Genomic DNA, 27713 nt, shown 5'->3' with positions numbered 1-27713 from the left:
ACCTTGCACCAGATGGAAAAAGCAGAAATCATAACCTGGGTTGAGAAAGTCACACACTTACATTAATAGCCGTGAAATCATAAAGAAAAAGAATGGCACTTTGCAGGTATGTTTGGACCTACAGGAACTGAATAAAGCTGTACACAGACAGTACCACATTGTAACAACCACAGGCCATGTTTTGAGCCATTTGGTGTTCAAATGTCTACACTATCCTTGATGGATAAACATGTCTTCACCGTCAACACTCCACATGGAAGAGACCACTCTTGGTATCTGCCATTTGGGATCAAGTCTGCAAGTGAGGTCTTTCAGCAGAAAAATGAAGAGACCTTTGGTCGTATTCAAGGAGTTAAAATTACAGTAGATGACATGATCATAGCTGCAGAAATGGCAAAGCCACGTGTCCTAATCCTGCATCAGATGATGAAAATGTGCCAAGAATGCTAAACTCAGTAAAGCACAGACCAAAGTTCTGTCTTTTCAGGATTTTTCAGAAGAGTATTATACAAAATTAAACCTCAGAGCTGTGTATGCAAACCCTAGAATATAGATGTTAATGACAGCTGCCAGTCAGCCTCATGGAGAGAGAGAGAGCGAGAACAATACAATTAATTAGAGAACAAATAATATATCCACAAAAATTTGCAAAAAGTATTTGGAATACATTTGAATAAATTCTTAAAAAACTATTACGTAGTAAATTTGTTGGTGTTCTTTATACATTCTCCCCCCCAATTTGCACTGTAATATATCTAACAGGTTTCAACAGAACATACTTTTATAGTTTTATTTTTATACCTTACAACAGACAGACACACACATTCACTCTCATCTTCTCAGATATAATTTCTCAATCCCTATAGTACAGCACTGAAATGTGTGCATGTGTCCCCTGGAATCTCCAGAGCCTGAAGAGAATGGCAGCCTCACAGCTCCCCTACAAACTCTTCAGAACCTCTTTGGCAAACAACAGATCCTTACAGCCATCAGCAATTACAGTTCTTGAGCCAATAGCCCATCGTCATACCAGTTCCCAGCAGGACAGGGAATCTGTATCCTGTATCCAAACTAGTACAGGCATTGGGATGCAGCCTCCTCTACCCTTATTCATCTCATTCTCCTCAGAAGAAGGCCAGCTTTCTGAGCCAGATAATGTAAAGCTAGAACAAGATACTCCAGAGAGATTTTCTCTCCTGATTTCTTTGACTGCATATCACTCTAGAAGAATAATTGATAACCTTGCTCTGGACCCAACAAAGGAATTAAAGGGAACTCAGATAATAGGGAAACACCAACCGTATAAATCTAAAATAGAGTCCCTTCATCCCTCGTTCAAATAAGTGACCAGAGCTGAACAGAAGACTCCAGACAAACTGAAAAGGCATAGCAAACAGAAACTTCGGCTGTTCATAACTCAGATCAGACCAAAGCAGAACACATCAGCCCTGCTCTGCTTACTGCTACTAAGTACAATGGTATGATGCATAGGGATCTCACCCTGGCCAAGATTACACAAGAGACAACTTCAGACCCTGCTTCTATTACCAGTGGGACAATTCCCTAGCTATGCCGAATAACATTCAGATTCACTGAGATGGTGGATAGAGGTACACACTGAGAATTCCTCTCTTCTCTCCACACTGTGTAATAACCATAATAGATGCCAAGCTGTCAGATGTTGGAAGTGGGCTCCACATATTAACAACTCCAGGGGAATGATCACCCCCAAACAAACTCAGGAGCATAAATTTCCTTGACATAACGACAACCACACTATCCATTATTGGTTTAGTCAAAACTGTGTGAGAAAGTTCTTATCCAGTCAGACAACACAACAATGGTATCCACACAGCCGATGGGGAAGAATAAATCATGCATCAACGACGATAGTGGGCAGAACAATGCCTAGTTTCAATAAAGGCAATACGCATCAAAGAAACTAGCAACTAAAAGGCAGACTGTATCAGCAGAATATTGGTGGAGATAGCAGAGATTAAATGACGTATTCACAAACTTTGCCTCTTGCAAAATCCACACGAGAGCCTGTTTGCCATGAGTAAAAATACAAAATCCCCCAGACACTTCATAAGATGCAGACCCAAACTTCAGTGAAACAGAAGCTCTGACTCACAGATAGCCAAAGGCAGCCTTACTACCACATCCTTTAACAGAAAAAAACATACAAAAATAATTTTTAAAAATTAAGGCACAATATTCAGTAATAACAGTAATCCCCAAACCCTTGAAGACTGTGGAACTCCAACGTGGCATCTCTATTGGGGACCCATCCAAACAATCTGCCCCCGCAACAGGACCTATCAGCCAAGGTTCATCAGTGCGCTTCCCCACCAGCCCAGGACAATTCAAACCGAGGCACTAGAAACTGAAAGGAAAAGCCTTTCCCTCAAAGGCAATAGAGACCATGATCACCTCTAGAAGACCATCTACTTAAGAAGTGTGCGTAAAGGTGTGGAAAAAATTTATTCTTATCCCTTTACACCTGAGTGATTAGCCAAAATTTGAGGTTTTGCAGGTTGTTTCCTTTAGGAACCTGTGGAAATCCTTGCCAGAAGATGTTGTGAAGGCCAGGACCATAACAGGGTTCAAAAAAGAACTAGATAAATTAATGGAGGATAGGTCCATCAATGGCTATTAGCCAGGATAGGCAGGAATGGTGTCCCTATCCTCTGTTTGCCAGAAGCTGGGAATGAGCGACAGGGGATGGATCACTTGATGATTACCTGTTCTGTTCATTCCCTCTGGGGCACCTGGCACTGGCCACTGTCGGAAGACAGGATACTGGGCTACATGGACCTTTGGTCTGACCCAATAGGGCCATTCTTAGGAAGAGAAATTGATGATGGGGAGTGAGGTATTTCTTTGATGCAATCCTGTTTATTTACAAAGAATGTCCAAAGTCTTGTATCCCTCAACAAAGCAGGATTCAGACAGCAGGAGTCAGTTTCTTTGCTCACTGATCCATGCCTCTGTCCATTCAGCACTTTACCCAAAAGCTCACTTTTCATTTTTTCTCTATCTGTCCATGGGTTTCTGCTGCCTTCTCTTTGTTTCTGTGGTGTTTCTCTCATGTGCACACAGATACACAGCTGCAATCCATTCATTCCCCTGCTCTTGCATTATCACCAGAGCCCCTGGAAACGACTTGGGCTGCATGGCTGAACTCCTCCCAGTCTTGCATGTGGCTTGTGTTTTGGGTGGAGATTCCTGTTGTTACAGCTATCTTTTCCATGGAGGAGTTCAGTTTCTTTCTACGTTTATCCTGAATGAAGGGCAGAGTCAACAAGGTTTTGCCCAAACCTCAGCATAACATTTTTCTTTCAGAGTGGTAGCCGTGTTAGTCTGTATCAGCAAAAAGAACGAGGAGTACTTGTGGCACCTTAGAGACTAACAAATTTATTTGGGCATAAGCCTTCATGGGCTAAAACCCACTTCATCGGATGCATGCAGTGGAAAATACAGTAGGAAGATATATATAAACACAGAGAACATGAAAAAATGGGTGTTGCCATACCAATTATGACGAGAGCAATCAATTAAGGTGGGCTATTAGCAGCAGGAGACAAAAAACTTTTGTAGTGATAAACAGGACGGCCTATTTCCGACAGTTGACAAGGTGTGAGTAACAGTAGGGGGAAAAATTAGCATGGGGAAATAGTTTTTACATTGTGTAATGACCCATCCACTCCCAGTCTTTATTCAAGCCTAATTTAATGGTGTCCAGTTTGCAAATTAATTCCAATTCTGCAGTTTCTCGTTGGAGTCTGTTTTTGAAGTTTTTTATGGTTGGAGTATTGCGACTTTGAGGTCTGTAATTGAGTGACCAGGGAGGTTGAAGTGTTCTCCGACTGGTTTTTGAATGTTATAATTCTTGATGTCTGATTTGTGTCCATTTATTCTTTTGCATAGAGACTGTCCAGTTTGGCCAATGTACATGGCAGAGGGGCATTGCTGGCACGTGATGGCATATATCACATTGATAGATGTGCAGGTGAACGAGCCTCTGATGGTATGGCAGATGTGATTAGGTCCTATAATGGTGTCCCTTGAATAGATATGTGGACAGAGTTGGCAATGGGCTTTGTTGCAAGGATAGGTTCCTGGGTTAGTGTTTTTGTTGTGTGGCGTGTAGTTGCTGGTGAGTATTTGCTTCAGGTTGTGGGGCTGTCTGTAAGCGAGGACTGGCCTGTCTCCCTAGGTCTGTGAGAGTGAGGGATCATCCTTCAGGATAGGTTGTAGATCCTTGATGATGCGCTGGAGAGGTTTTAGTTGGGGGCTAAAGGTGATGGCTAGTGGCGTTCTGTTACTTTCTTTGTTGGGCCTGTCCTGAAGTAGGTGACTTCTGGGTAGTCTTCTGGCTCTGTCAGTCTGTTTCTTCACTTCAGTGGGTGGGTATTGTAGTTTTAAGAATGCTTGATAGAGATCCTGTAGGTGTTTTGTCTCTGTCTGAGGGATTGGAGCAAATGCAGTTGTATCTTAGAGCTTGGCTGTAGACAATGGATCATGTGATGTGGCCTGGATGAAAGCTGGAGACATGTAGGTAAGTATAGTGGTTAGTAGGTTTCCCGTATAGGGTGGTGTTTATGTGACCATCGTTTATTAGCACTGTAGAGTCCAGGAAGTGGATCTCTTGTGTGGACTGGTCCAGGCTGAGGTTGATGGTGGGATGGAAATTGTTGAAATCATGGTGGAATTCCTTAAGGGCTTCTTTTCCATGGGTCCAGATGATGAAGATGTCATCAGTGTAGCGCAAGTAGAGTAGGGGCGTTAGGGGACGAGAGCTGAGGAAGCGTTGTTCTAAGTCAGCCATAAAAATGTTGGCATACTGTGGGGCCATGCGGGTACCCATAGCAGTGCCGCTGACTTGAAGGTATATATTGTCCCCAAATGTGAAATAGTTGTCGGTGAGGACAAAGTCACAAAGTTCAGCCACCAGGTTTGCCGTAACATTATCGGGGATACTGTTCCTGATGGCTTGTAGTCCATCTTTGTGTGGAATGTTGGTGTAGAGGGCTTCTACATCCATAGTGGCCAGGATGGTGTTTTCTGGAAGATCACCAATGGATTGTAGTTTCCTCAGGAAGTCAGTGGTTTCTCAAAGATAGCTAGGAGTGCTGGTAGCGTAGGGCCTGAGGAGAGAGTCTACATAGCCAGACAATCCTGCTGTCAGGGTGCCAATGTCTGAGATGATGGGGCGTCCAGGATTTCCAGGTTTATGGATCTTGGGTAGCAGATAGAATACCCCTGGTTGGGGCTCTAGGGGTGTGACTGTGCAGATTTGTTCCTGTGCTTTTTCAGGGAGTTTCTTGAGCAAATGGTGTAGTTTCTTTTGGTAACCCTCAGTGGGATCAGAGGGTAATAGTCTGTAGAATGTGGTGTTAGATTGCTGCCTAGCAGCCTCTCGTTCATATTCTGACCTATTCATGATGACAACAGCACCTCCTTTGTCAGCCTTTTTGATTATGATGTCAGAGTTGTTTCTGAGGCTGTGGATGGCGTTGTGTTCTGCACTGCTGAGGTTATGGGGCAAGTGATGCTGATTTTCCACAATTTCAGCCCGTGCACGTCGGCGGAAGCACTCTATGTAGAAGTCCAGTCTGTTGTTTCGACCTTCAGGAGGAGTCCATGCAGAATCCTTCTTTTTGTAGTGTTGGTAGGAAGGTTTCTGTGGATTAGTGTGCTGAGGTGTGTTGGAAATATTCCTTGAGTCGGAGACGTCGAAAGTAGGATTCCAGATCACTGCAGAACTGTATCATGTTCGTGGGGGTGGAGGTGCAGAAGGAGAGGCCCCGAGATAGGACAGACTCTTCTGCTGGGCTAAGAGTATAGCTGGATAGATTAACAATATTGTTGGGTGAGTTAAGGGAACCACTGTTGTGGCCCCTTGTGGCATGTAGTAGTTTAGATAGTTTAGTGTCCTTTTTCCTTTGTAGAGAAGCAAAGTGTGTGTTGTAAATGGCTTGTCTAGTTTTTGTAAAGTCCAGCCACGAGGATGTTTGTGTGGAAGGTTGGTTTTTTATGGGAGTATCCAATTTTGAGAGCTCATTCTTAATCTTTCCCTGTTTGCTGTATAGGATGTTGATCAGGTGGTTCCACAGTTTCTTTGAGAGTGTGTGGCACAATCTCTCAGCATAGTCTGTGTGGTATTTAGATTATAATAGATTTTTTACCTTCAGTCCTTTTGGTATGATGTCCATCTGTTTGCATTTGGAAAGGAAGATGATGTCTGTCTGTATCTGTACGAGTTTTTTCATGAAGTTGATGGATTTCCACTTCATACGGCTAAATTCAGTGCCTTGCATGGTGACAGGTTTCAGAGTGGTAGCCGTGATAGTCTGTATCACAAAAAGAACGAGGAGTACTTGTGGCACCTTAGAGACTAACAAATTTATTTGGGCATAAGCTTTCGTGGGCTAAAACCCACTTCATCGGATGCCTGCAGTGGAAAATACGGTAGGAAGATATATATATACACAGAGAACATGAAAAAATGGATGTTGCCATGCCAACTATAACGAGAGCAATCAATTAATTCCAATTCTGCAGTTTCTCATTGGAGTCTGTTTTTTGAAGTTTTTTTGTTGGAGTATTGCGACTTTGAGGTGTGTAATTGAATGATCAGGGAGGTTGAAGTGTTCTGCGACTGGTTTTTGAATGTTATAATTCTTGATGTCTGATTTGTGCACAGAGAAGGGCGAAGGCACAGGAATATCTGCCATACTGAACTACCTTCAGGACGGACAGAACTTAGATCCAAAAGTACCCATTCTAGCCAAGCACAACACTGCTATCAGCAGCATCTTATGTGCCTCTTTGCAGTCTTTCTTAGCAGACCATCAGCTCTGCCTATCATTGGATGAGTCTTTTGCCAGTGTGATCTTTTGTGTAACACTACAACCACTAAACAAATAACCATTTGCTAGGCTTGACAGACCTGGGTCAAATACATATAAATCAGTTTGGGTGGTGACTCTTCTTAGATGCTCCTGGAGTACAGCATCAAACTCAGCCATCAGCTCCACATTTTAAGGAAGTTTCCATTTTTTGGCACATATAGCTGATCTGAAGTGCCACGCAGTGCTAGGTTTTGGGTAGCAAGCATTCTCATAATGGCAATGAGCCTTTTCAGAACATTTTGCCAGTAAAGAGACTCTGATGCGATCTTCTCTTGATGCTAATCTATGGTGGCCTTTAACCTTAGTCTCATCTCAAGCTCTTTCCACCTATGGAATGCTCTCTGGTGATTTGCTGCCTTCTCATGGCATGCCAGATTTCTAGCCAGATTTTTCCAGTCCTTTGTTCCTGTAGAACCCAATGTGGCTGGAACATTAGACTGGAAGAGTTTGCAACAAAAACAGTATTCCGCATTCTGGGTTTTTGAGTACATAAGCCATGGCCTGTCCACTTTGTCACCATTGGGGATGTCACGCCAGTAATGTGTTGGATGGAAACTTCTATTTTCATTGTCTTTGGGGAACATGAAGTTTTTCACTTGCTGTGGCCCATGCAGTACAAAGAAGTCCCTCAGGCTACTGCTCAAGTGGGTCCACAGTCCTGGATCATCTAGACTTAAGGAACTAAACTCAGCAGCAGCAGTTTCTTGCGCCTACACCACACTCTTCTCTGATCTACACTTTTCTTCAGGAATGTGCAACATGGTTACATCCATTTGAGATGGAGATATGGATGCTGCAGTATCTGCCAGGTCACCTGCACTCTGACTAACTGGAAGATCAGGCGTCTCCTCACCACTCACATCCTCACTGGGACCGGAAGGCTCACCGTGAACATTTGTGTCTATGTGTCTCAGGAGAGCTCCTTCCTGCTTAGATAGAAAAGCTTCCTTTGCTTGCTTTCTTTTTCTGAATGCTGCCCCAGAGGGGCGTTTTCTTCTTTCACTCATGACTGCTGTTCTGTGCCAGCTATAGTGGCTCTCAACACTCAATTGAAGGGGACAAATAAGCAGGCTGGTAGCAGGGCCTGAGTGAGGGAAGATATCGGCGTCTTAAGGGCCTAACTGGTTCCTATTACTTCCGTTGACTGCCTGTTCTCCTCAAGTGGGTTCAGGGAAGCAGCAGGAAACAGGAAGCTCCCTGAGAAGCTGGTGTTAATCAGTCCAGGCTCCTGGGGGTGCTAGAGAGGTACATTAGAGGCTCCTCTTCCTCTCTCTCCCTGCAGCTCCTGCTGCTTTCTGTTATTCCCTCTCACCTTTTCTCCTACCTGCCTGTTATGTCTCTTGTGCCCTCCTTCCTCCAGCACAGCACTCCACCATCTCTGTGCATCTAGAGAAGAGAGAATACATATGCACCAGCAGCAGACACAATTTTCTACACTCTGGGTCCTAGTGATGCCCTCCCCCTCCCCCCCAGTCTGGGACCTGAGTTAGCCGCCTCAGTTCTCCTCATGGTAAGGCCAGCCCTGGTGAGCATTTGTAACTGCAGTGTTGGTATTGCTGTAGTACTTCATTGCAGAACAAAGGAGTGGCAGCACACTTGGTAGAAGATTGGGTCAGGCATGTTTGCCATAGAGAGCCAAGAATATTTGGCAGCTTGTGGAAGCAACTCTGTTCTGCCCTAAACTAGTATGTAGGATAGTTATTCCAACCTATCACTAAAGTAACTCCAACTTGCTTCACAGCAGTTTAAAGCATATGATTTATCCAGAATTGTGAAGCGAAGGAGGAAGTGAGTGATTTGCATGAGCTCTCAACCCTTCAGCATCACAACAGTTTGTGGCTGCAGGGCTGAATCTTTTAAGGAAGAGAGGAGGCTTTCATTGGTAGGCCATTGTTTTCCTTTGACATTCATTCTACAGCAACGCAGGACCCTTTCAGCTACTTGCACAGCTGAGAAGCTTGCAAATACTTTTGTGTGTGTGTCAGTCCCAAAATGAGGCAATAAAAAATCAGGACACTCACTCCTGAGTCTGTTTGGTAGAATCTACTTATTGTAGAAGGCTCTAAGCAGGACATGGGTGATTTTACTTACAGTGCCATATGTGTGTCAAATCCTGGGCATCACACAGTGTGTTAAGAATAGAACTTTGATTTTATTTGCTGTGGCTTTGTGTTACAACTTCAAGGTTAAGTAAATGTAATTGTGTTTGTTATAATTGGAGATACAACAATGAAAATTATTTATAGAATCTGACACCAGCAAAACCTTTACTCTTTTTGTGAGGATGAAGAACTGTGAAACTTTATTGATAGGCTACTTCTTAAATTCATTTAGTTTCCAGCCTTTGTCATAATTTTAAAGTGCTTAACTTCTACAGTACTAATTGTGTTCACGCTTTGTTTTAAGGTTCACTATGACTTCGGATTAAGAAATATTTTATCTGTCTTAAGAACTCTTGGAGCAGTAAAAAGATCCAATCCCAATGAGCCAGAGAAAACAGTAGTGATGAGAGTTCTACGGGACATGAACCTCTCCAAGCTGGTATCGTAACATTGATTACCTTCACAAAATGGTTTTTTAAAATGTGTTTATTATATGTTAGTATGAACTGAAGTGTATTTTCTCAGCAGTTGGCTACATCCTTTTGCAATGATACTACTTCTCTTTTAATGGCTGGCATATCAAAGTGATGGTGCTCTGAACCCATTTTTTTCTTATGAAGAGAGGACAACTCTTCCCCTCCCCCCCCCGAATGAGAGATTTCAAATGAAGAAATAATAATAAGAAATCCTATAAGATCTTAGAGGAAAATCCAGCCTGATTTTCAAATTACTTTTATATGGAATGGAAAGGAGAGCAAACAAAAGAGAGAGGGAAAAAGAGCACATTGAATTAACATTTCATCTGTCATTTTAGATCCCTATTAATCCAGAATTTCAATTTACACTAATTCTTGGCAATCTGCCTTTTCAAACATCATAACAACCAGAATGACGTATAGTGAGTGGGCTGTTTTGAAGTAGCTGAAGAATACTTATCTATTCTATTCTCTTCCACGACTACCCTCTTCTATCCAAAGAATTCTTCGTTTTTCCATTTTGCTGTAGCTGGAAGATTATAGTGTGTGTAACCTCTGCGAAAGTACACAAACACCAGATTCACAATTAACTGTCTATTTAGCTAATTCATGCACATTTTTAAACCGCAGTCTAGATTATAATGATTTACAGAGGAAAAAAATTAGACTTCAAGAGAAGAAATAAGGGGACATCTAGCCTGTTTGTCTAAATGACTAACAGATGGGGAGATTTACAAGAATTGTACTAAAATTTAAACATTTACATAAATTTTAAGTGAATATTTAATTTAGAAATTCCTATCTATGGCTAAATTGCTTGAAAGTCATTTTAATAACATACATCCACTCATAATTTTCACGTTTGTTTTAGAAAAGATATCTATTTTACTACTATCATTTAATTAACATATTCTTGCAGATTGTTTGTAATTACAATAATAATTAATTTCAAAGAATAAATAATTGGGGGTTTTTCCTACTTTTTAATTGACAGGTAGATGAAGATGAACCTTTATTTATGAGTCTGATTAACGACCTGTTCCCTGGAATTACTCTTGATAAGGTTGGGTATCCTGAACTAGAGTCGGCCATTCGGAAAGAGACGGAGAAAGCTGGGCTTATTCATCATCCTCCGTGGATTCTTAAGCTTATTCAACTGTATGAAACTCAGCGAGTCCGACATGGTTAGCATGCCAAATGAGGGTTTCATACTCCATTATAGCAGTAAAGGCTTTTCTATTTCTTTTCTACAAATTGTAGATTTTTTTCAAGTTTTTAAAGCCTCATATGGATATTTTTATCAGAAAATTGTTAATAATTTTTATCATAAACAAAGAGCCCACCTTGTCCTCATAATATTGACAATTTAGCTATAGTATGTCTTTTTATGGGAAATCGGTGTGTGGCCTTGAGAGGAACTGAAGTTTCTAAGGGGGAAGTTAAAATGCAGAGTAAAAATGTATTTTATTTCCCCCCCTTCTCACCAAACTCAGAAATAGCTGATTTTGCTCAATATTCTGAAAAAAGTCAAATTCAGGCAGATTCTAATTATGGCTCTTTTGAGCTCAAAAGGTGAATATTTCCTATAGTTATGAGCATGTTAAAGTAAAGAGGTTGCAAATGAAACTGTCTTGAATCCTTAACTGTAATGGGTACTACCACATGCCTGTTGTACTTCCAAACACCATTAGGACTTCTCTGTTCAATGTTGGTCACTTCAATTGAAGAAAGATAGAATAGAAATTGACCCAGTCCATAGAAGGGTAACAAAGACAGTGGTACAGCCAGATTTACAAATGACGGGAGATTGCAAACACCAGAATTAGCCCGGAAAGGAAAAGAGATAAAGGGAATCTGATTAAATTTGTCAAGATTTATGAAGGGATTTGTGAAGGATGATCCTTTTTATGCTTTCCATAGTACATGAATCAGGGATCACTAGCTTAAACTAATACCCTGGTGCATTTAGAACAAATAAGAGGAGATATTTCTTCACAAAGCATATTTAAATCTGTGGTCTTCACTGTCTCAGAAAGTCAGTTCACATATTATGGCTGGTTAAATGAAAGAGCTGAATAATGTTATGGCTAATAATGTTTCTTCTTAATTCATTGGTCTAATGCAGAATGAAATTCTGGGCCCCTCTTGTGGCAATACCAATGTGAGGGCCAGGGAACCCTCAAGGTTCCCCTTGTGGAATTTCCTTTGAATTTTACTCTTGGAGTGTGGGATTTGTGTCCAACTGCAAGAAACTGGACATTCACCCACAAACACCACAATTCCCCTGAGATCCACACAGATCCTCAGGATCCATGGAGGGCAGAAGGCCTGCTGTTCAGTGCCTCCATATTGGGTCTGGGCCCCTGAAACTCTGGCCCAGCTCCCTGGCAGTGCAGGGAGCTGTGAGATCTGCTGCCAGAGACTCCCTTGCAGATGTTTGGCCTTGTAATAATCCTTTTAGGCAGTTGCCAAGGCAGAGAGGCACCACTGGAAAGTTAACATCACCTTTACCTGTATTAACTTTCCACTGCTAATTTTATAAAGTGGAGGGGAGACAGTGCACATTCCCTTACCTCCAACTCCTCCTGATTCCCTCACCACTCATGGATCTTCAGATCTATGAGAGCTCTCCAGGGGACCCAGAGAGAAGCGGTAAGAGTGCTGCAGAGGTAATTGTTCTCTTCTACAGGGAGAGAGGGAGATGTGTGCATGTTTAGAGCCCTTCTGTGCGCAGATCCTAGAGGCATGCTCTGCTCTGTGGACCTGGTCCAAAGCTCATTGGAGTCAGCGGAGAGTCTCTCTCTAACTGCAATGGGTTTGGCTCAGATCTTATGTTCCTAATATAAGGCTGGATCCTGCACAGTTCTGAGCACCTCCTATGAGATATTGAATACATATAACTCCTATTCCTTTTAGAGGGAGCCACAGTCACTCTGTATTATGCATGCTTGGATCCATAATGTTGGTCAGAAGCTCTATGCTACTAAATTCCTCCATAACTTTGCATCTGAGATTTTCAAAGTCACCTGTGGGATTTTGGTAACCTACAAAAGCCAGTAGGTGAACACTTCAACCTCCTTGGACATTCTATAACAGATTTAAAAGTAACTATTCTTGAACAAAAAAACTTCAGAAACAGACTTCAAAGAGAAACAGCAGAACTAAAATTCATTTGCAAATTTAACACCATTAATTTGGGCTTGAATAGGGACTGGGAGTGGCTGGCTCATTCCAAAAGCAGCTTTGTCTGTCCTGGAATTGAAACCTCCTCATCTATTATTGGGAGTGGACTACATCCACCCTGATCGAATTGGCCCTGTCAACACTGGTTCTCCACTTGTGAGGTACTCCCTTTTCTTGTCATTATATAATGCCTGCATCTGTAACATTCACTCTATGCATCTGAAGAAGTGAGGTTTTTTTACCCACTATGCCCAAATAAATTAGTTAGTCTTTAAGGTGCCACCGGACTCCTTGTTGTTTTTGTGGATACAGACTAACACGTCTACCCCCTGATACTATGGGATTTTGATGCTCAATTTCCATTACAATTAATGGGAAATGGGCGTCCAAATTTCTAAGTGGCCTTGAAAATCTCAGCCTGAATGTCCCATCTGCTTTCAAACTATGTCATTGTTTCTTGGCACACAGCTTTGTTGATTTAATATAAAGTAACTGAGTAGGATCAGCTATAGCCTAATTTTAATGTATTGTTTAAGAACTCAGTTGGCAACATGAGTATAAACTGATGAAGTAACAAGTTTGTCTGTTACTAAGAAAAATATATCAAAAATGTCTTCATGGTTTATGCAAGTGTATGTTTTTTGTTCCTTGTACTCCAGGAAGAAATGCTCGGTTTTGTATATCACTTGGAACAACTCTTTCTTGTAAAAGATATTTTAAAATGATTGGTTTTGTTTACCACCAGTCAATTGAGTGTCACCACATATGAACATCAAAAGGCAGCTGTGTTTTCCAATTAGAAAAAGGAACAGAACTGCCTAAGGGAGGATAGAGAGCCACATTGGCCTAGCAGAATAAATCAGGCCTTTATGAAAGCCTTTAATAAAACATTTAAAAAATTTCATTTCAGTCAACATCAAGAAAGTGGAATGAAAAACATCTTTTTTAAATTTAGTTTTGATTTAAAAAAAGCAAGATTCTGATGCAATGCATCATTAAATTGGGGTCTTACATTTCGGCATTTTATTTTAAAAGAAGTCTGTCTTTTTAAGGTATGATGACTCTGGGTCCGACTGGTGCAGGAAAGACAAAATGCATTAATATCTTGATGAAAGCAATGACAGACTGTGGCACTCCTCATAAAGAGATGAGGATGAACCCAAAGGCAATTACAGCTTCCCAGATGTTTGGTACTCTCGATGTTGCTACAAATGATTGGACAGATGGCATTTTCTCTACTTTATGGAGAAAAACTTTAAAAGCAAAGAAGGTAACTGGATATTGTGTTCTGACAGCCAATAATAGCATTTAATACTGTTTCTGTAAGGTATTATTACAAAGCAACACATCCCTTTCAATGCTTCATTTATGTGAAGGGTCTTTTTTGATCAAATCAAATCAAATTTGAAAATATAATATTTTAGTTATTGTTTGTGTCTGAGGGCTTGTCTTCACTAGTCAACCGCGTAGCTGGAGTCAATGTAGCTTAGGTTGACTTACCCTGGTGTCTTCACTGCGCTGCGTAGATGGGAGATGCTCTCCGGTCAACTTACCTTAATCTTCTCGGGGAGCTGGAGTACTAGAGTTGACCGGAGAGTGCTCTGCCATCGATTTAGTGGGTCTTCACTAGACCCACTAAATCGACATCCGCTGCGATATCCACGGTAGTGAAGACAAGCACTGAGCATTTAGGAATGTATACAGGGTTACTCTGAAGTACATGCCAGAGATCACTCACCTCCTCAAGCACAGACTTGAGGTTCTGGGGCTGGATCAGTGAGCTCTGTAGGGTTTTATTTCCTCTTTCATCTTCTGTAAACCTTTAGTCCTTCCATTCTTTTCAATTCCCAATGCAAAGACTTTCAGTGGTTTAATATAGAGACAAAGAGGGGGAATCTCTCCCACCCACGTTTTACGTCCACGCCACTCCAGATCAGTAATTATATTGGAGCAATGTAGTTATAGCCTCAGTTGAAAAATGTTGCATACTGATTTCTCCTCTCTCTCCTCAGACCTGCAGACAGTGCTGCCACAGAGCCACATATGTTATGAAGGTTGCATTGTGTTTTATTTAGGCCTTGGAAAATGTGAAAGCTTGTTATGAAAGAATTTAGGTATCCTCTGTTAAGAGATTGTAAGCCTGTTCCTGTTCTCACTGAAGTTAATGGAAATTGTTTTCATCTGCTTCTGTGGGAACAGGATCAGGCCATATGGCTGTCACAGGGGAAAGCAACATCTCTCTGTATATAACAACTGAAATTAAGTTTTTGTCACTTTGATAAAAAAATCTTTGGTATGACACTCAGTAATGAAGTGAGATTTCAAATCACTGGGTAAATAAGGAAAAAAAGGAAGTATTATGATTAATAATAAAGCATTCAGCACCAGATCAGATAACTTACAAGTCAATGTTTATATAAAGTAATGTATTCTCGTATGTGTTCAATAAATTATATTTTTGACATAGAATTTACACTTGTACATGTATATTTTAGGGAGAACACATATGGATAGTTTTGGATGGTCCTGTGGATGCGATATGGATTGAAAATCTGAACTCTGTTCTAGATGATAACAAGACCCTTACTTTGGCTAATGGAGATCGTATTCCAATGTCCCCAAACTGCAAGATTGTTTTTGAGCCCCATAACATTGACAATGCTTCCCCAGCAACAGTATCTCGTAATGGGATGGTCTTCATGAGTTCCTCAGTGTTAGATTGGAGGCCCATTTTAAAGGCTTGGCTGCAGACTTTGCCTGCTACTCACTCTGATGTCCTATGGAACAGCTTTAACAGTGTATTTCAGGTATTAAGGCCAATACTTGCTACAAAGAAAAATGAATTCCAATCTGCTTATTTAACACGTCTGGATAAATTAGCATTATTTTTCCTACATTCTACTTCAGTTGTTTATCCCATTTATTTAATAAAATAAAGAACTGACATGAAGGATAATCACAAGGCATAATGCGGACAAAGAAAGGGCCTATAACAATAGCTAACATAATCTAAATTAAACGATATTAGGCGGATAATATGACCACTAATTTGAGTGGTGGGAGGGCTTTTCCTTTGTTTTTATTTTTTTAATCTGTTGGCTGTTTGGAGGTAAATTGTTATCTCCATTTTATACTGCTGAGTGGCAGAATTAATTTATGCTGCTTGGTGACTAACATTGTTTTTGATATTTTAATTATCACTAGAGTGCTCAGAAGGTTCTAAATGGGCTTTTTTGTTTCTGTTATATTTAAATAAATAAGAAAAAAATCAGGCCAAAGTCATCCTTATTGAAGCTCTGTTAACTTCAGTTACAGCAGGGGTGTATTTGATCCATGAAGTCTATATTCTGTAGGACCATGCACTTTTAAGTTAAGACTTGTGTGCATGATATTTTTGACATAGTGTCAAGTATCAGGGGGTAGCCGTGTTAGTCTGTATCCACAAAGACAACGAGGAGTCTGGTGGCACCTTAAAGACTAACAGATTTATTTGGGCATAAGCTTTCGTGGGTAAAAAACCTCACTTCTTCAGATGCAACAGTTGCGTCTGAAGAAGTGAGGTTTTTTACCCACGAAAGCTTATGCCCAAATAAATCTGTTAGTCTTTAAGGTGCCACCAGACTCCTCGTTGTCTTTGTATTTTTGACATAGCGTCTCTTTATTAAATTATTAGGCTAAATCATGCTGAACCCAAAAAGACCAGAGGGAAATGTTTTATCCTTCCATACTACAAGTACAAAATGCTGTGTAACCCTCTGCAAGATATTCATGAATGAGGCAAAGGCTGGGAATTGACAGAGTTTTCATTAATCACCAAGGACAGTCCTACACAATGGTGGATGTATAATAGTCTTACATGTAATAGACCATCTCTGATGCAACTGAAACTTAATTTTTCTTCATAAAACATTACTATTGAAAGTTAATGCTCTGTATTCTTTTTGCCTTTGTAATTTTCTTTTCATTTCGTTAATTGCCACCTGTGGTAGCACAACTGAAACTGGTCTTTCCTTTCCTTTCCTTTCCTTTCTCATTAGCTCTCTCTTTTGCCAGTTCTCCCTGTTCATTTATCTCAGATTCCATAGTTGTTTTTTCCCCACCTTTTTCATTTTTGTTGGATTCTACAAGTGAGATTTTTCTTGTGCTGGCCTTTTGAACTGTCATTGTAAAAAATGTGTTTATAAATATGACAAAAGCAATGACTAATATACTATTACAATAGCTAGAATGTTAACAAATGACTTCTCATAGAAACATTTAATCTTAGTTTCTTCCCATTTACATTGAAACCCACTTCTGGCATTACATTCATTTTGCTGTAATCTTCAAAAAGTAATGATCAGACTTAATATTTCCTGCAGCGGTAAGAAAGGTAATTCTTATAATGAATTTTAAAAATATGCTTCCAAAATAATGTATATTTGGGTCAATTTACTGCTTCCTTCCCATGATCTTCTTTTATATTTTATGCTATATCTTGTTCTGAAAGCATAATAGTGACATTTTTCAGAAAAAAAGTGTATTTTATTAGCCTGAGAGATGGAAAAGCAGTGAAATATAAAGTTTTGTTCCCTGCTGAAGGCTGTATTTGGAACTATCCAAATGTAAACCAAAGCTGTCAAACTGTCAGTTCTCCTTTCACTTTTAATGAGCTATCTTCGCTTCTCAAATAATGTGGGCGATAACACTGATTTTACAGATGGGGATAATACTGATTCCATATACAGATGACTCCTTTTTCTCTTATTACTTTTTTCAGTATGTAAAAAATTGGATCAGTAAACTATACAAGAGAACTTCATAAAATAAAGTGCACTAACAGCAGTATTCAAGCTTCAAATACAGGATTACTCACATTAGACCCAATATCGATAAAAACACAGATATAAATAACTTATAGGTAACATGTAGAAGAACAGTGTGGATAATGCTACAGAAGGGAGATATACTCACCAGGGACAGAATCTGTCTTCAGTTACCACTCGTACAAAACCACTTAAATCTATGTGAATTGAACTAAATTTGGCTCCAAATTAGGTGAGAGATCAAATGCAGTATTTACAGTTGGTTTAGAAGGAACAATAATTTCTGTGATTATAAAGCATTAAAAATCAGTATATAAGGTAAACATTATGCATGAATGAAATCTCAGGGCGAGTTCATAATCAGAAACAAAAACTGTGAATGAGAGTTACCATATTATTTTGTCTGGCACAGATGTCCTGCCAATTTGTACTAAGCCATAATGTAATGGGATTGCCAAGGTGAATATTGTTATAATTCTTATCATGATAACATTCTGTTAGAAGACCAAAAATGATACCAATATTTTAAATGTACTTTCATTATCAAAAAATCCCAAAACTCTTAGCTATAAAAGAACCACTTCACCCACTACCGAACACACGTGGTGTGGAATTGTAGCAGTTATTTAATAGCAAACGACAATGGTGGACAACAGTTTAGGACAGGAAGTGAAGAAGATTACGTATCAGTATGAAACTTTGGGGAAAATTTATCTATTTACTCATTTATAAAATATACACAATTACAAAAGTTCAGCTTTCTATATAAAATGTAATATAAAGACCAAAAGAAAAGAGAAGAATAAACTCACAAAAAACTATTTTCAATAGAATTAAGACTATCTTTGAGGTCTCTTTTTTCCATAGGAATTTTTTCAGTCAGGTTACTGTGACCCTCAGAAGTGTTTTCAAAATACTAAACTTTACTGTCCACATCTGAAATCCTAACACTAAGCTCTACATGCACATTTCCTCTCTGAGTGATACAGCCTCCTATAACTGATAGAGTTGCTTTTTTGCAAGAGGTAAGCCTCTGGGGGAGTTTCTGGAAATTGAAGTAATTAGAGGAATCCCACAAAGAGGATGCTCAGTTAGTGGCATTGGTCCTTTTTGTCAGAGAATATAAAGCTGTAAAATCTGTTGTTGCGTTGATGTAGGCAACTTGAGCTTCATCATTTTCTTGCATAATTAGATACAGAGCAATTGTCATCCTGGATCAGACCTAAGGTTCATCTAGTCCAGCATCCTATCTGACAGTGGCCAGAAACAGATGCTTCAAAGGAACTTGTAAAAGCACTGCAATAGACAGATGTGAGATGATTTGGTCCCCACATTAGATCTCATCCTGATCTCTAACAGTTGAAGACTAGCATTAGCCTTGGAACATGAAGTTTAACCTCCCATCCAAAATTTTTGTTAACATTAACTATTATGACTCTGGCTATTTTTGTTAATATAAATGTCCAAGCCCTTTTTTAATCTAGCTAAATTCTTGTGGCAGTGAGTTCCACAGTCTACACATCTTGAGGAAAAAATATTTCCTTTTATCAGTTTTGAACTTGCCACCTTTTAATTTCATTGCATGTCCCCTTGTTCTTGTGTTCTGAGACAGGGAAAACAAAAGTTCCTGATATAACTTCTCAATACCATTAATATTTTTATATGCTTTTGATCAGTTCCTCTATGTCTAAACAAAATATCCAAATAAATGATAAACTCATTTAAACTATCTTCCTGGAGCTTGCAACCTACTTTCTTCCAATGTATTGAAAGTATTAAAAAATATAGTAATAGAAATTTATTTGAAGTGCATTAGAAAGTATAGCACTGATTCTCCTCTCACATCAGTTTAAACCAAGGACCTCATTGCAGTTATACTAGTGAAAAACCAGCATGAGTGAGAGGAGAATCCTACTCTAGAAAGTAAGGAGATGGTCTAATGTATGTATTTTTATGGCAAGCTTTGTGTTGCTGTCTTCCAACCAAAAAAATGGGAACAATAAATGTGCAGAAGATATATGGCAGATCCCCAATGTAACTCAAGAACACTTTCTGAATTGCTCCTTTTGAAAGTTGCTTTATGTAGCCATTATGAATAATTTCACTGACTGTGATACATCAAAGCTACCTATTTAGGATGTTTGCTAATAGTGACTTTTCATGTTTTAAATCTGAATATTCGTACTCACAGAAACTGAAGTGAAATGTATTTAAGTCACAGAATAAAGCGATTGAACGCTTGTATTAAAAATAAATCATGGCACTGATTTATTAGTTTTTTTAAATGGGTTTCTTTATACTCAGATGAACTTAATGTTTTTCTTCGCAGGATTTGATTGATTTTGTTTTCACTGCTGTGACACCAAAAATGCCAGTTTTAGAATGCATGTACATCAAACAAGCTATTGACCTCCTACAGGTAGATATGACATCAGGTTATCTGTCTCTTATTCTGTTATTTGTGCCTGGATATTGTTCAGAGCAGGCAATGGTTACACATTGTGTCTTTTTTACAGGGTTTATTGGCAGACAGAAATGAGAAGCAGCCCAGCCAAGAGCATCTTGCTCGCTTGTTTGTTTTTGCTATAATGTGGTCAGTAGGAGCTCTTCTGGAATTGGATGACAGAGTGAAAATGGAACTGTTCTTACAGAATCATTCTGCAACACTGGAACTTCCAGCTGTGAATGGAGAAGAAACCATGTTTGAGTTTGGTATTAGTGATTGTGGTCAGTGGGAGCACTGGTCAAAGAGGGTTTGTATGCCATAATATACTAGTTCTTTCTTTTGAGTAAGCGTGATAAATATATTTGACAAGAAAAACATTTTTTTCACTCATTAAAACTTATAATTTAGTTTGGAAAATTATGCCTAATAAATGACCATAATATTCTTTTCTGAAGAAATTTTTCTCCTGTCACAAATATTTTGGGTCAGAGATTGGGAACAGACAATGGAAATAGTTTGGGAGTGAAACAGGAAAAAAAAAATCCTGTCTTAACTTTCTCCAGTGCCTGTTACCATAATATAATTAAGTTCCCCCAGCAAAGACCAAAGTAGTCTATAAAATGGATAATGGGGGTGCGGGGAGTGAAAATATTCCATCAGTCTTGCACCCCATTCAGGAAAGCAGGGCAGCCTACTGACTAAATGCTAGCGAACACTCTGCTTTCAAGAAAAAAGGCTTTTCAAATTGTGTATTGGTTTTGTGTTCACATGCAGTGCCCTTATGGTTCTGAAGAAAATGTCTAACCTATTGTTTATATTATTTCTATTTCAGGTACCTGAATATGTTTATCCTAAAGATTCAGTGCCAGAATATACTTCCATCCTAGTTCCAAATGTAGACAATGTCCGAACAGATTTTCTAATGGACACTATCATGAAGCAGGGGAAAGCAGTTCTACTTATTGGAGAGCAGGGAACAGCAAAAACAGTTATGGTTAAGGTACATAGAACAGAAACAAATCCTCCCATCTTCATAGTACAGCATTGGTACAAAAATAATTGACCTGATCACATGTGTTACACTGAAATGGGCAGGTTAGAAAATATGACTGCCCACCATATTAAATTACAGTAATTCCCATTGAGACATTTTGCCCAATACACACAAATTGTAGTTCAGAAAAGGACATAATAGCTATTATTTATCATTTTGCTAGTGATGGTCACAAGACCATGACATAATTGTTAGGGAAGTCACCTTTTTTTAGGTGCTGTCTCCGGATTTCTCATGAGAAGCTAGATTAGAGAGCTTGCTAACACACTGCCTCTGGCTGGAGCATTTCTTATATTTCTATCCATGCTCTCTCTGTGGCATATGCATGAACTATCCTTTTGATCCTTTACCCCAACATTATTTGTCCACATTGCAAAGACTTTTTTCAGAAGCTAAAAAGGACAGAAATAAAAACTTATTTCTTCACTTGGAGATTTTTCAGAGGCCAAGTCTAATGGTTCTTATCTGCCCTCTTCATTGGCTAATAGAAAACCACTTACTGTTCTTTTCTCCGGGGTGGGGGGGGGGGGATGCTACAAGCATTACTCTTAAAGTACCCAATATATATATATTTTTTTAATTTATAAAATGCCCCTAGTTAGTCTCATGGTCCATGTACAAAATTTAATAACTTATTACATAAAAACCCAAAGTCTAGAAGAAAAGATCTACTCCCAAGTTATAGATTAAGCACCAGTGCACCCTCTAGCTATTCTGCTTCCCCTGGAATGTGAATTTTAAGACCCATCTTAAAGTGGTTTGTACTGATGCCAGTGGCAATTAATGCTACTTTTTCAGTTCAGCTGTTGGTGCCACCATGCATGCCAATATAATGTCAACTTCTGTTCCTGGCACCAGCTGGGAAAACTATTTTAGCAGCATGAAGGGGAGTGGTATGGATGGTGGTCCTGATATCCTACATACTGGAATTCAGCCAGATGCTAACAATCTCCAGCCATCAGCTGCCACTCCCCTCCCTAAAAATATGGAGAACTTATTCCAAGGAGTGACTTATCTCTTATCCATTCTAAACAGAAAAAGAATATCCCTTCACAGAGGGAGGCATAATTTTAAAAAGCACCAAGATCCATTCAGTCTCATTTCAGATTAAGGATTACAGCAAACTGCCTCTCCAAGTGGTCGTCCTCCTCCTCCTTTACTTTACTCATTACCTGCACCTTATAGAATGGAATTCCTTGTGTTCAGGAATTGCCAAATATGTGCAACTGCTTTCATAAAAAAAAAAAAAAATCCCCAAGTACCTTTTTGAAATGGAAAATTTCAGGAGTTAAACTGAAAATTTGGAAAAGTTTTGTGTGTGAATACATGGTGACGGTTATAATGAGGCTGGTTTACAACCTTTATTATAGTAGTTGCTATTGGGAGTTCTACTGTTCTAAGAGTAGAAGGCCTTATTTACACTGGTGTAATAGAGTGGAGAACGAGGGCCAGAATCCGGTTAATAATCTGACATTGAGAGTTCCTGTCCTACAGGTGTCAGAAATTATTTTTAGCAACATGACTTCTGCAACAGATCTCAGAAGACCCATTTAAGTCAAAACTATTTATTCCATATATATATATGAGCATTAATTATTTGAGCTATAATTATTCTCACCATGCGAATACTTTGTACTAAAAAAAAAGAGACAGGATTTCTTTTGAATTGTTCTTGCATTTGTAATGTTACACAGGCTATTATTAATACCATAAGGAAAGGGATGGGCAGTGAAATGCTCCAGTTAACCAGCTGCCTGTGGTGTTCTTCAGATACCCCAACTATGGATGTTCGAGGAACATCATCTTTTTGTGTCTTTCTCAGAAAAAGTGCTTCTAAAAGGCAGCACTTCTGAAAGGGAGATTCTGGTTTTGGGCAGTCAGCAAAATCAAGATCCTAATGTTGTTCATCAAAATATCTTTTTGGGGATGGAAAATATTTTCCTTTCTGATATAGCTGATTTTCCTTTCTGAAGTACCTCGCTAGTTCTGTTGTTGATCAGGTAGTTATAATATCTGACTAACAGTAATGCAGAGCTCTAAATATTCTTTGTTCTGAGGTTCTGAAATTGGAGAATTTCTGTTTGACTCTGTTATAAATGTAAGAATTTAAATTATGTTTGGTATTTTCATCCTTATAGGCAAAGTGAATCTTTTAAAACTGTTCAGTTAAAAACACAATTGAAAATCCCAGGTTTTTAATGCAGCATATGTAGAGACTTATCCTTTTAAATAAAATATCAGAAAACAGTTTCCTCCTTAATGTACCTGCCTTGACTTCACTTGATTTCAGGGTTTGTGGATTTCTCCTTTGGTACAGTTGATGATGTTACACATACCTAAAGCAGTGCAGAGAGTTGAACCCCCTTGGCTGCTTAAGGTTATCATCAACAGTAGCAGGGATAATATGAGTCTGTGAACCCAGGTCTTTGTAGGTAAAAAGCTTTCAGACCTTAACAAAGATTCTCTGCATTATCAGGAAAAGAGAAATATCAGTCCCTTTGATGTGCCTGTTTCTCATTTACACAAGTGCCCCTTTACCTTCAGAAAAAAATGAGTTTAAGATTTATTTGCATTATGTCAACAGTCGCAACAATTGAAGACATCTGTTAAAACCCTGTAAATTTTAATACTATACATAGATTAAGAGTTTTTTTGAATTTCAGGTTATAGGCTCATAATGTTTGTTTTAAATAAGCTTCTGTAAATATTTTAAACTAAATAGTAAGTCCAGGATTTTTAAAAGTTGCCATTGATTTTGGTTGTTTCTATCCATGGGTGCCCAACTTGAAATACCTTATGTCTGATTTTTCAGATGGGCTGAGCTTCAGTGTCTCTCATTGACTTCACCTAGAATTGTGGGTGCTCTGCAGTTCTGAATTACATAAAACATGTGTTTATTTTATAGGGTTATACCAGCAAATATGATCCTGAACTTCATCTGACAAAGCGCTTAAACTTCTCTTCTGCCACTCTGCCAAATATGTTCCAAAGGAGTATAGAAAGCTACATAGATAAAAGAATGGGCACGACCTATGGTCCTCCAGCTGGAAAGAAAATGACCATATTTATTGATGATATTAACATGCCTGTGATTAACGAATGGGGTGATCAGGTGAAAAAATGTTAGCATTAAGTAATGAGTGAATGCAGATGCTTCATGTGTACATAAAGGAGAAGCCAACTTGATACAGTGGTGTTTTTAAGACTTTGCAAATATTTTAAGGAGAACTGAAAATCCATATTTCTTGCTGGGTGTGTTTGCAATAAATACTAGGCCATGTCAACAATGGGGCATTTTGCCTAAAATTCCCAACCATTTGTAGCAATGGTACCATGGGCCAACAGTGTTTTATAGGCTGTATCTGTAGACCTGTTCTGAACAGCGTTTAGACAACACAGAGCTTAAATGCCAATTGGCAACCAGAGTACTGTCAATTCCAGCGTTCCTACCATTACTACTGATGGTTGTGGAGAACCGGGCATAGCACAAGTGCTAAATACTAGAGGGGAAAATAGCATAGGATGACACATACCTGTGATATATTGGATTATAAATACCTCAATGCTACTTTTCCTCATAATTGATGAGAAATTGTCAGAATAAAGTGGTCAGAATTAGCATTAAGCTATTTGATAACCATTGTAGCTTTTAGGCCTTTCATCCCAGTTACCTGTAGTACTTGTGGTGTTTATGAACTGGCTGTACTGAAAGGAATGGGAAGTAAAGCAATAGTTTCTATTTTCTACTGAAACAACTATGCTTATCTAGATAGGAGAAGGGAGCATGAGAATTCAGGAAGCAATCAAAGCATCTTTCCTTCCTGATCAATCCAGACTTTAAAGTGCAGTTATCACTAGCTGGATTCCAACACAATAGTTTAGACAGGTATTTAGGTGCCTAGGTATTTACATGAGTTTTCAAAAATTAATAAATGAATATTTCATATACCTGCCCTTTCTGGAAGTCTGTCTTCAATTTAATCACTCATACACTGGGCCAGCAGGCATCCTTGCTGAGCCTGTACCTCTGAATCTGTAGCTCTGTGAACCCCAGCCAGGTCCTGCAAGCCTTGTAGACCTGGTTTGGAAAGTAAGGATCCTCTCAGTTTCCTACTTCTTTTCCCTTTGGAAGTAGAGGTTATTCATCATGGACTACTCCTTAGCCTTCCCCTTCCCATCCAAAGCCCATGTTCTATCATGTCTCCTCCTCTCCTTCCATCCAGCCCCCCAAACCTGTCTCTCTCACTTCCCAAAGGCCCTATCTAACCATCCCCGCTGCTGAATTAACCACTTCCACTCACTCATCAAGTGTCTGTTCCAATCACTGTATGAATGCGTCTCTCTCTCTCTCTCTGTCCCTTCTTGGGCTTCCTGACCCAGCTGATGCCTCTAGTATGTGGCTGCAGGCTGATTCGCTACCCACCTGCACTTCATGATCTAGGTGGCACCTCACCATGCCTAACCTTGAGGTGCTTACGTTTTCCTAGGCACCTTCCCTCTCCCTGGCCCCAGTACCCTCTTGCATTGTGACAGACCCAGTTGGTCACCTGGCTATGACTACTATATATACAATTCTATGCAGCCAATGCTGTGCACCTGCAGCTGCTGGTCCCACTTACCATCCTGTATCAACGTTTCTGAGGCGCTAAGAAGAACAGTTCTAAAAGACAAGTGAGGTTACTAGGTAGTTTTGAAAATTCCTGGACAAGTAAATCAGTTACATCTGCCAAACCGGACCAGAACATTTGGAATAATTTATTTGTTTTCTTTTGTTGCTTTCCTGAATGATATTCTGTAAACAACATGATTCACTGCAAAGTACTGTGCCTTTTTCTTTTGCCTGCTCATTTATTGTGTAGGAGATTAGGATTCAGATGGACTGTCAAGAAATAATACCTGATTATTCCCTTTATGTTTCTGTAAGATCACCAATGAGATTGTAAGGCAGCTGATGGAGCAGAAAGGTTTCTACAATTTGGAAAAGCCAGGAGAATTCACTAATGTGGTTGACATCCAGTTTGTAGCTGCCATGATTCACCCTGGAGGAGGTCGGAATGACATTCCTCAGCGCCTCAAGCGTCAATTTAGTGTTTATAACTGCACCCTACCTTCCAATTCGTCTATTGACAAAATATTTAGAACAGTAGCTGAAGGCTATTTCTGTGTGCAGAGAGGCTTCCCAGAAGAAATATGTAAACTGGCATCAGCATTAGTACCTACAACTCGAAAAGTCTGGCAAGCAACTAAAGTAAAGGTAAAAAAATGTGTCTTTTGTTAACAAGCCTATACTTGCACCATGAAATGAAAAGGTAGGAGAATTATGTCTTTTTACTATAGCACAGTACCTGTGGAATTTCTGCTTTGATGATGATTAGTATCCACAGAATCTATTGTCTGTTGGAAAATGTGATGGTGACAATGATTCTGATAGGATGATATTATTTTGTTATTTTATGCTATTTGTGGTAGCTCCTGGAAGCCACGCAGGTGGGCCCCCATTGTACTAGGCGCTGCACAAACATCTAGTAAATATAAGTCCCTGCTCCAGGGAGCTTACATTCTAAATGGCAAAAAATTGCAGGGGGAAGAAATAAACAAGTGAGACAGAGTGCGGAATATGGGAACAGAGTAACAAAAAATAATAGAGTCTTAGTAATTCTTAGCTGATCACAAGCAATACTCATAACTTGCCATCTGTCTAGCTGTAATCAAATTGTATTTTTATATGCATTTCTGAGGTAATGATAGGAGACCTGAGCAAGTAATTAACAGAGAATAACTTATCATACAAATTTTGCCTCTCTTCTGTACATGAATTGCCTGCAAATAGATTATGAAATTTTTGAATTTATTTGAATGTCTTCAGCAAATAATTCTTGGTTTGCAGATTGTTTGCAGATGATTCACTGTAAATATGCAATATCCATGCTGTGTTGGCTAGCTGCTTACATCACATGATGGTGTTTCTGTCCCTTGCCTGGATGATGAGCTTAACTAACTCACACAGTGGGAACGGCAGATTTACAATATAGAATGTAATTTAAAATTCATTTCTGGCAAATGCTAAAATTTAAAATGTTTTTTCTCAAGTTTTTATGCTAATAAAGCTTGAGTGCTCAAATGTTCATAGATATTGAATATGAAAAGGCCACAAACGCAGTTGACTCACAAATTGTTTTTGAATTTGAACAAATATTCACAGCCAATTCCAGTTGTCATAATCTTCCTTGGTCAGTAGGGTTGTGACCATGACTTGAGGCCTGGAGAATAGGTGTATGGAAAGGGGATGAGGAACTGTGCATATTATATGGGCCTCAGCAGAGACACAGAGGAACAGCTAGTCAAACTTTTTATAGTGAACAATTTATTCAACAAATATAGCCCTTTTTTCTGTCAGTGAATTGTCTAAGAAGAAATTGTAATTTTTACACATTTGTTCATTGTTCAGAATTGCTCAACACATAGATTTTACCAACATCTTGAATTACAGATCACCGGTGATCTGTTTGCAGTGAGCAGTCAGTCAATTATTTGATGTTCAGGATATTTGAGATCTGTGACTGATCACCAAAGTCATATGACATTTGTTTTGCTCGTTGATTGGCTGACCAAATTGTTATCAACTGCTCCACTTTCACCTGAATTAATTTAATGAATCACAAAACTAATTTCATTTTCTAATTCAAATAATATTGGTTAATAGCCTGAAATTTTTTTCTTGTAAACATTC

The 27713-nt window shown here is 39.2% G+C and overlaps 1 protein-coding gene across 1 annotated transcript in view; it reads left to right on the top strand.

The window, feature by feature from the left end:
• The window catches only part of LOC135873590 (dynein axonemal heavy chain 5-like), a 283929-nt gene that overhangs the window by 128060 nt on the left and 128156 nt on the right, over positions 1-27713 (top strand). Inside the window, exons 44-52 of the mRNA XM_065398212.1 lie at positions 9324-9458; positions 10490-10679; positions 13731-13948; positions 15174-15485; positions 19813-19902; positions 20000-20236; positions 20762-20929; positions 23889-24095; positions 25908-26237. Of these exons, the coding sequence (XP_065254284.1) occupies positions 9324-9458; positions 10490-10679; positions 13731-13948; positions 15174-15485; positions 19813-19902; positions 20000-20236; positions 20762-20929; positions 23889-24095; positions 25908-26237 (1887 nt within the window). The remainder of the gene's footprint in view (positions 1-9323; positions 9459-10489; positions 10680-13730; positions 13949-15173; positions 15486-19812; positions 19903-19999; positions 20237-20761; positions 20930-23888; positions 24096-25907; positions 26238-27713) is intronic.

This window comes from Emys orbicularis, chromosome 2 (genome assembly GCF_028017835.1).
Source record: "Emys orbicularis isolate rEmyOrb1 chromosome 2, rEmyOrb1.hap1, whole genome shotgun sequence".
Classification (NCBI taxonomy): domain Eukaryota; kingdom Metazoa; phylum Chordata; order Testudines; family Emydidae; genus Emys; species Emys orbicularis.
Note: the sequence above shows the minus strand (reverse complement) of the source record. Positions and strands in the feature narration are given on the sequence as shown.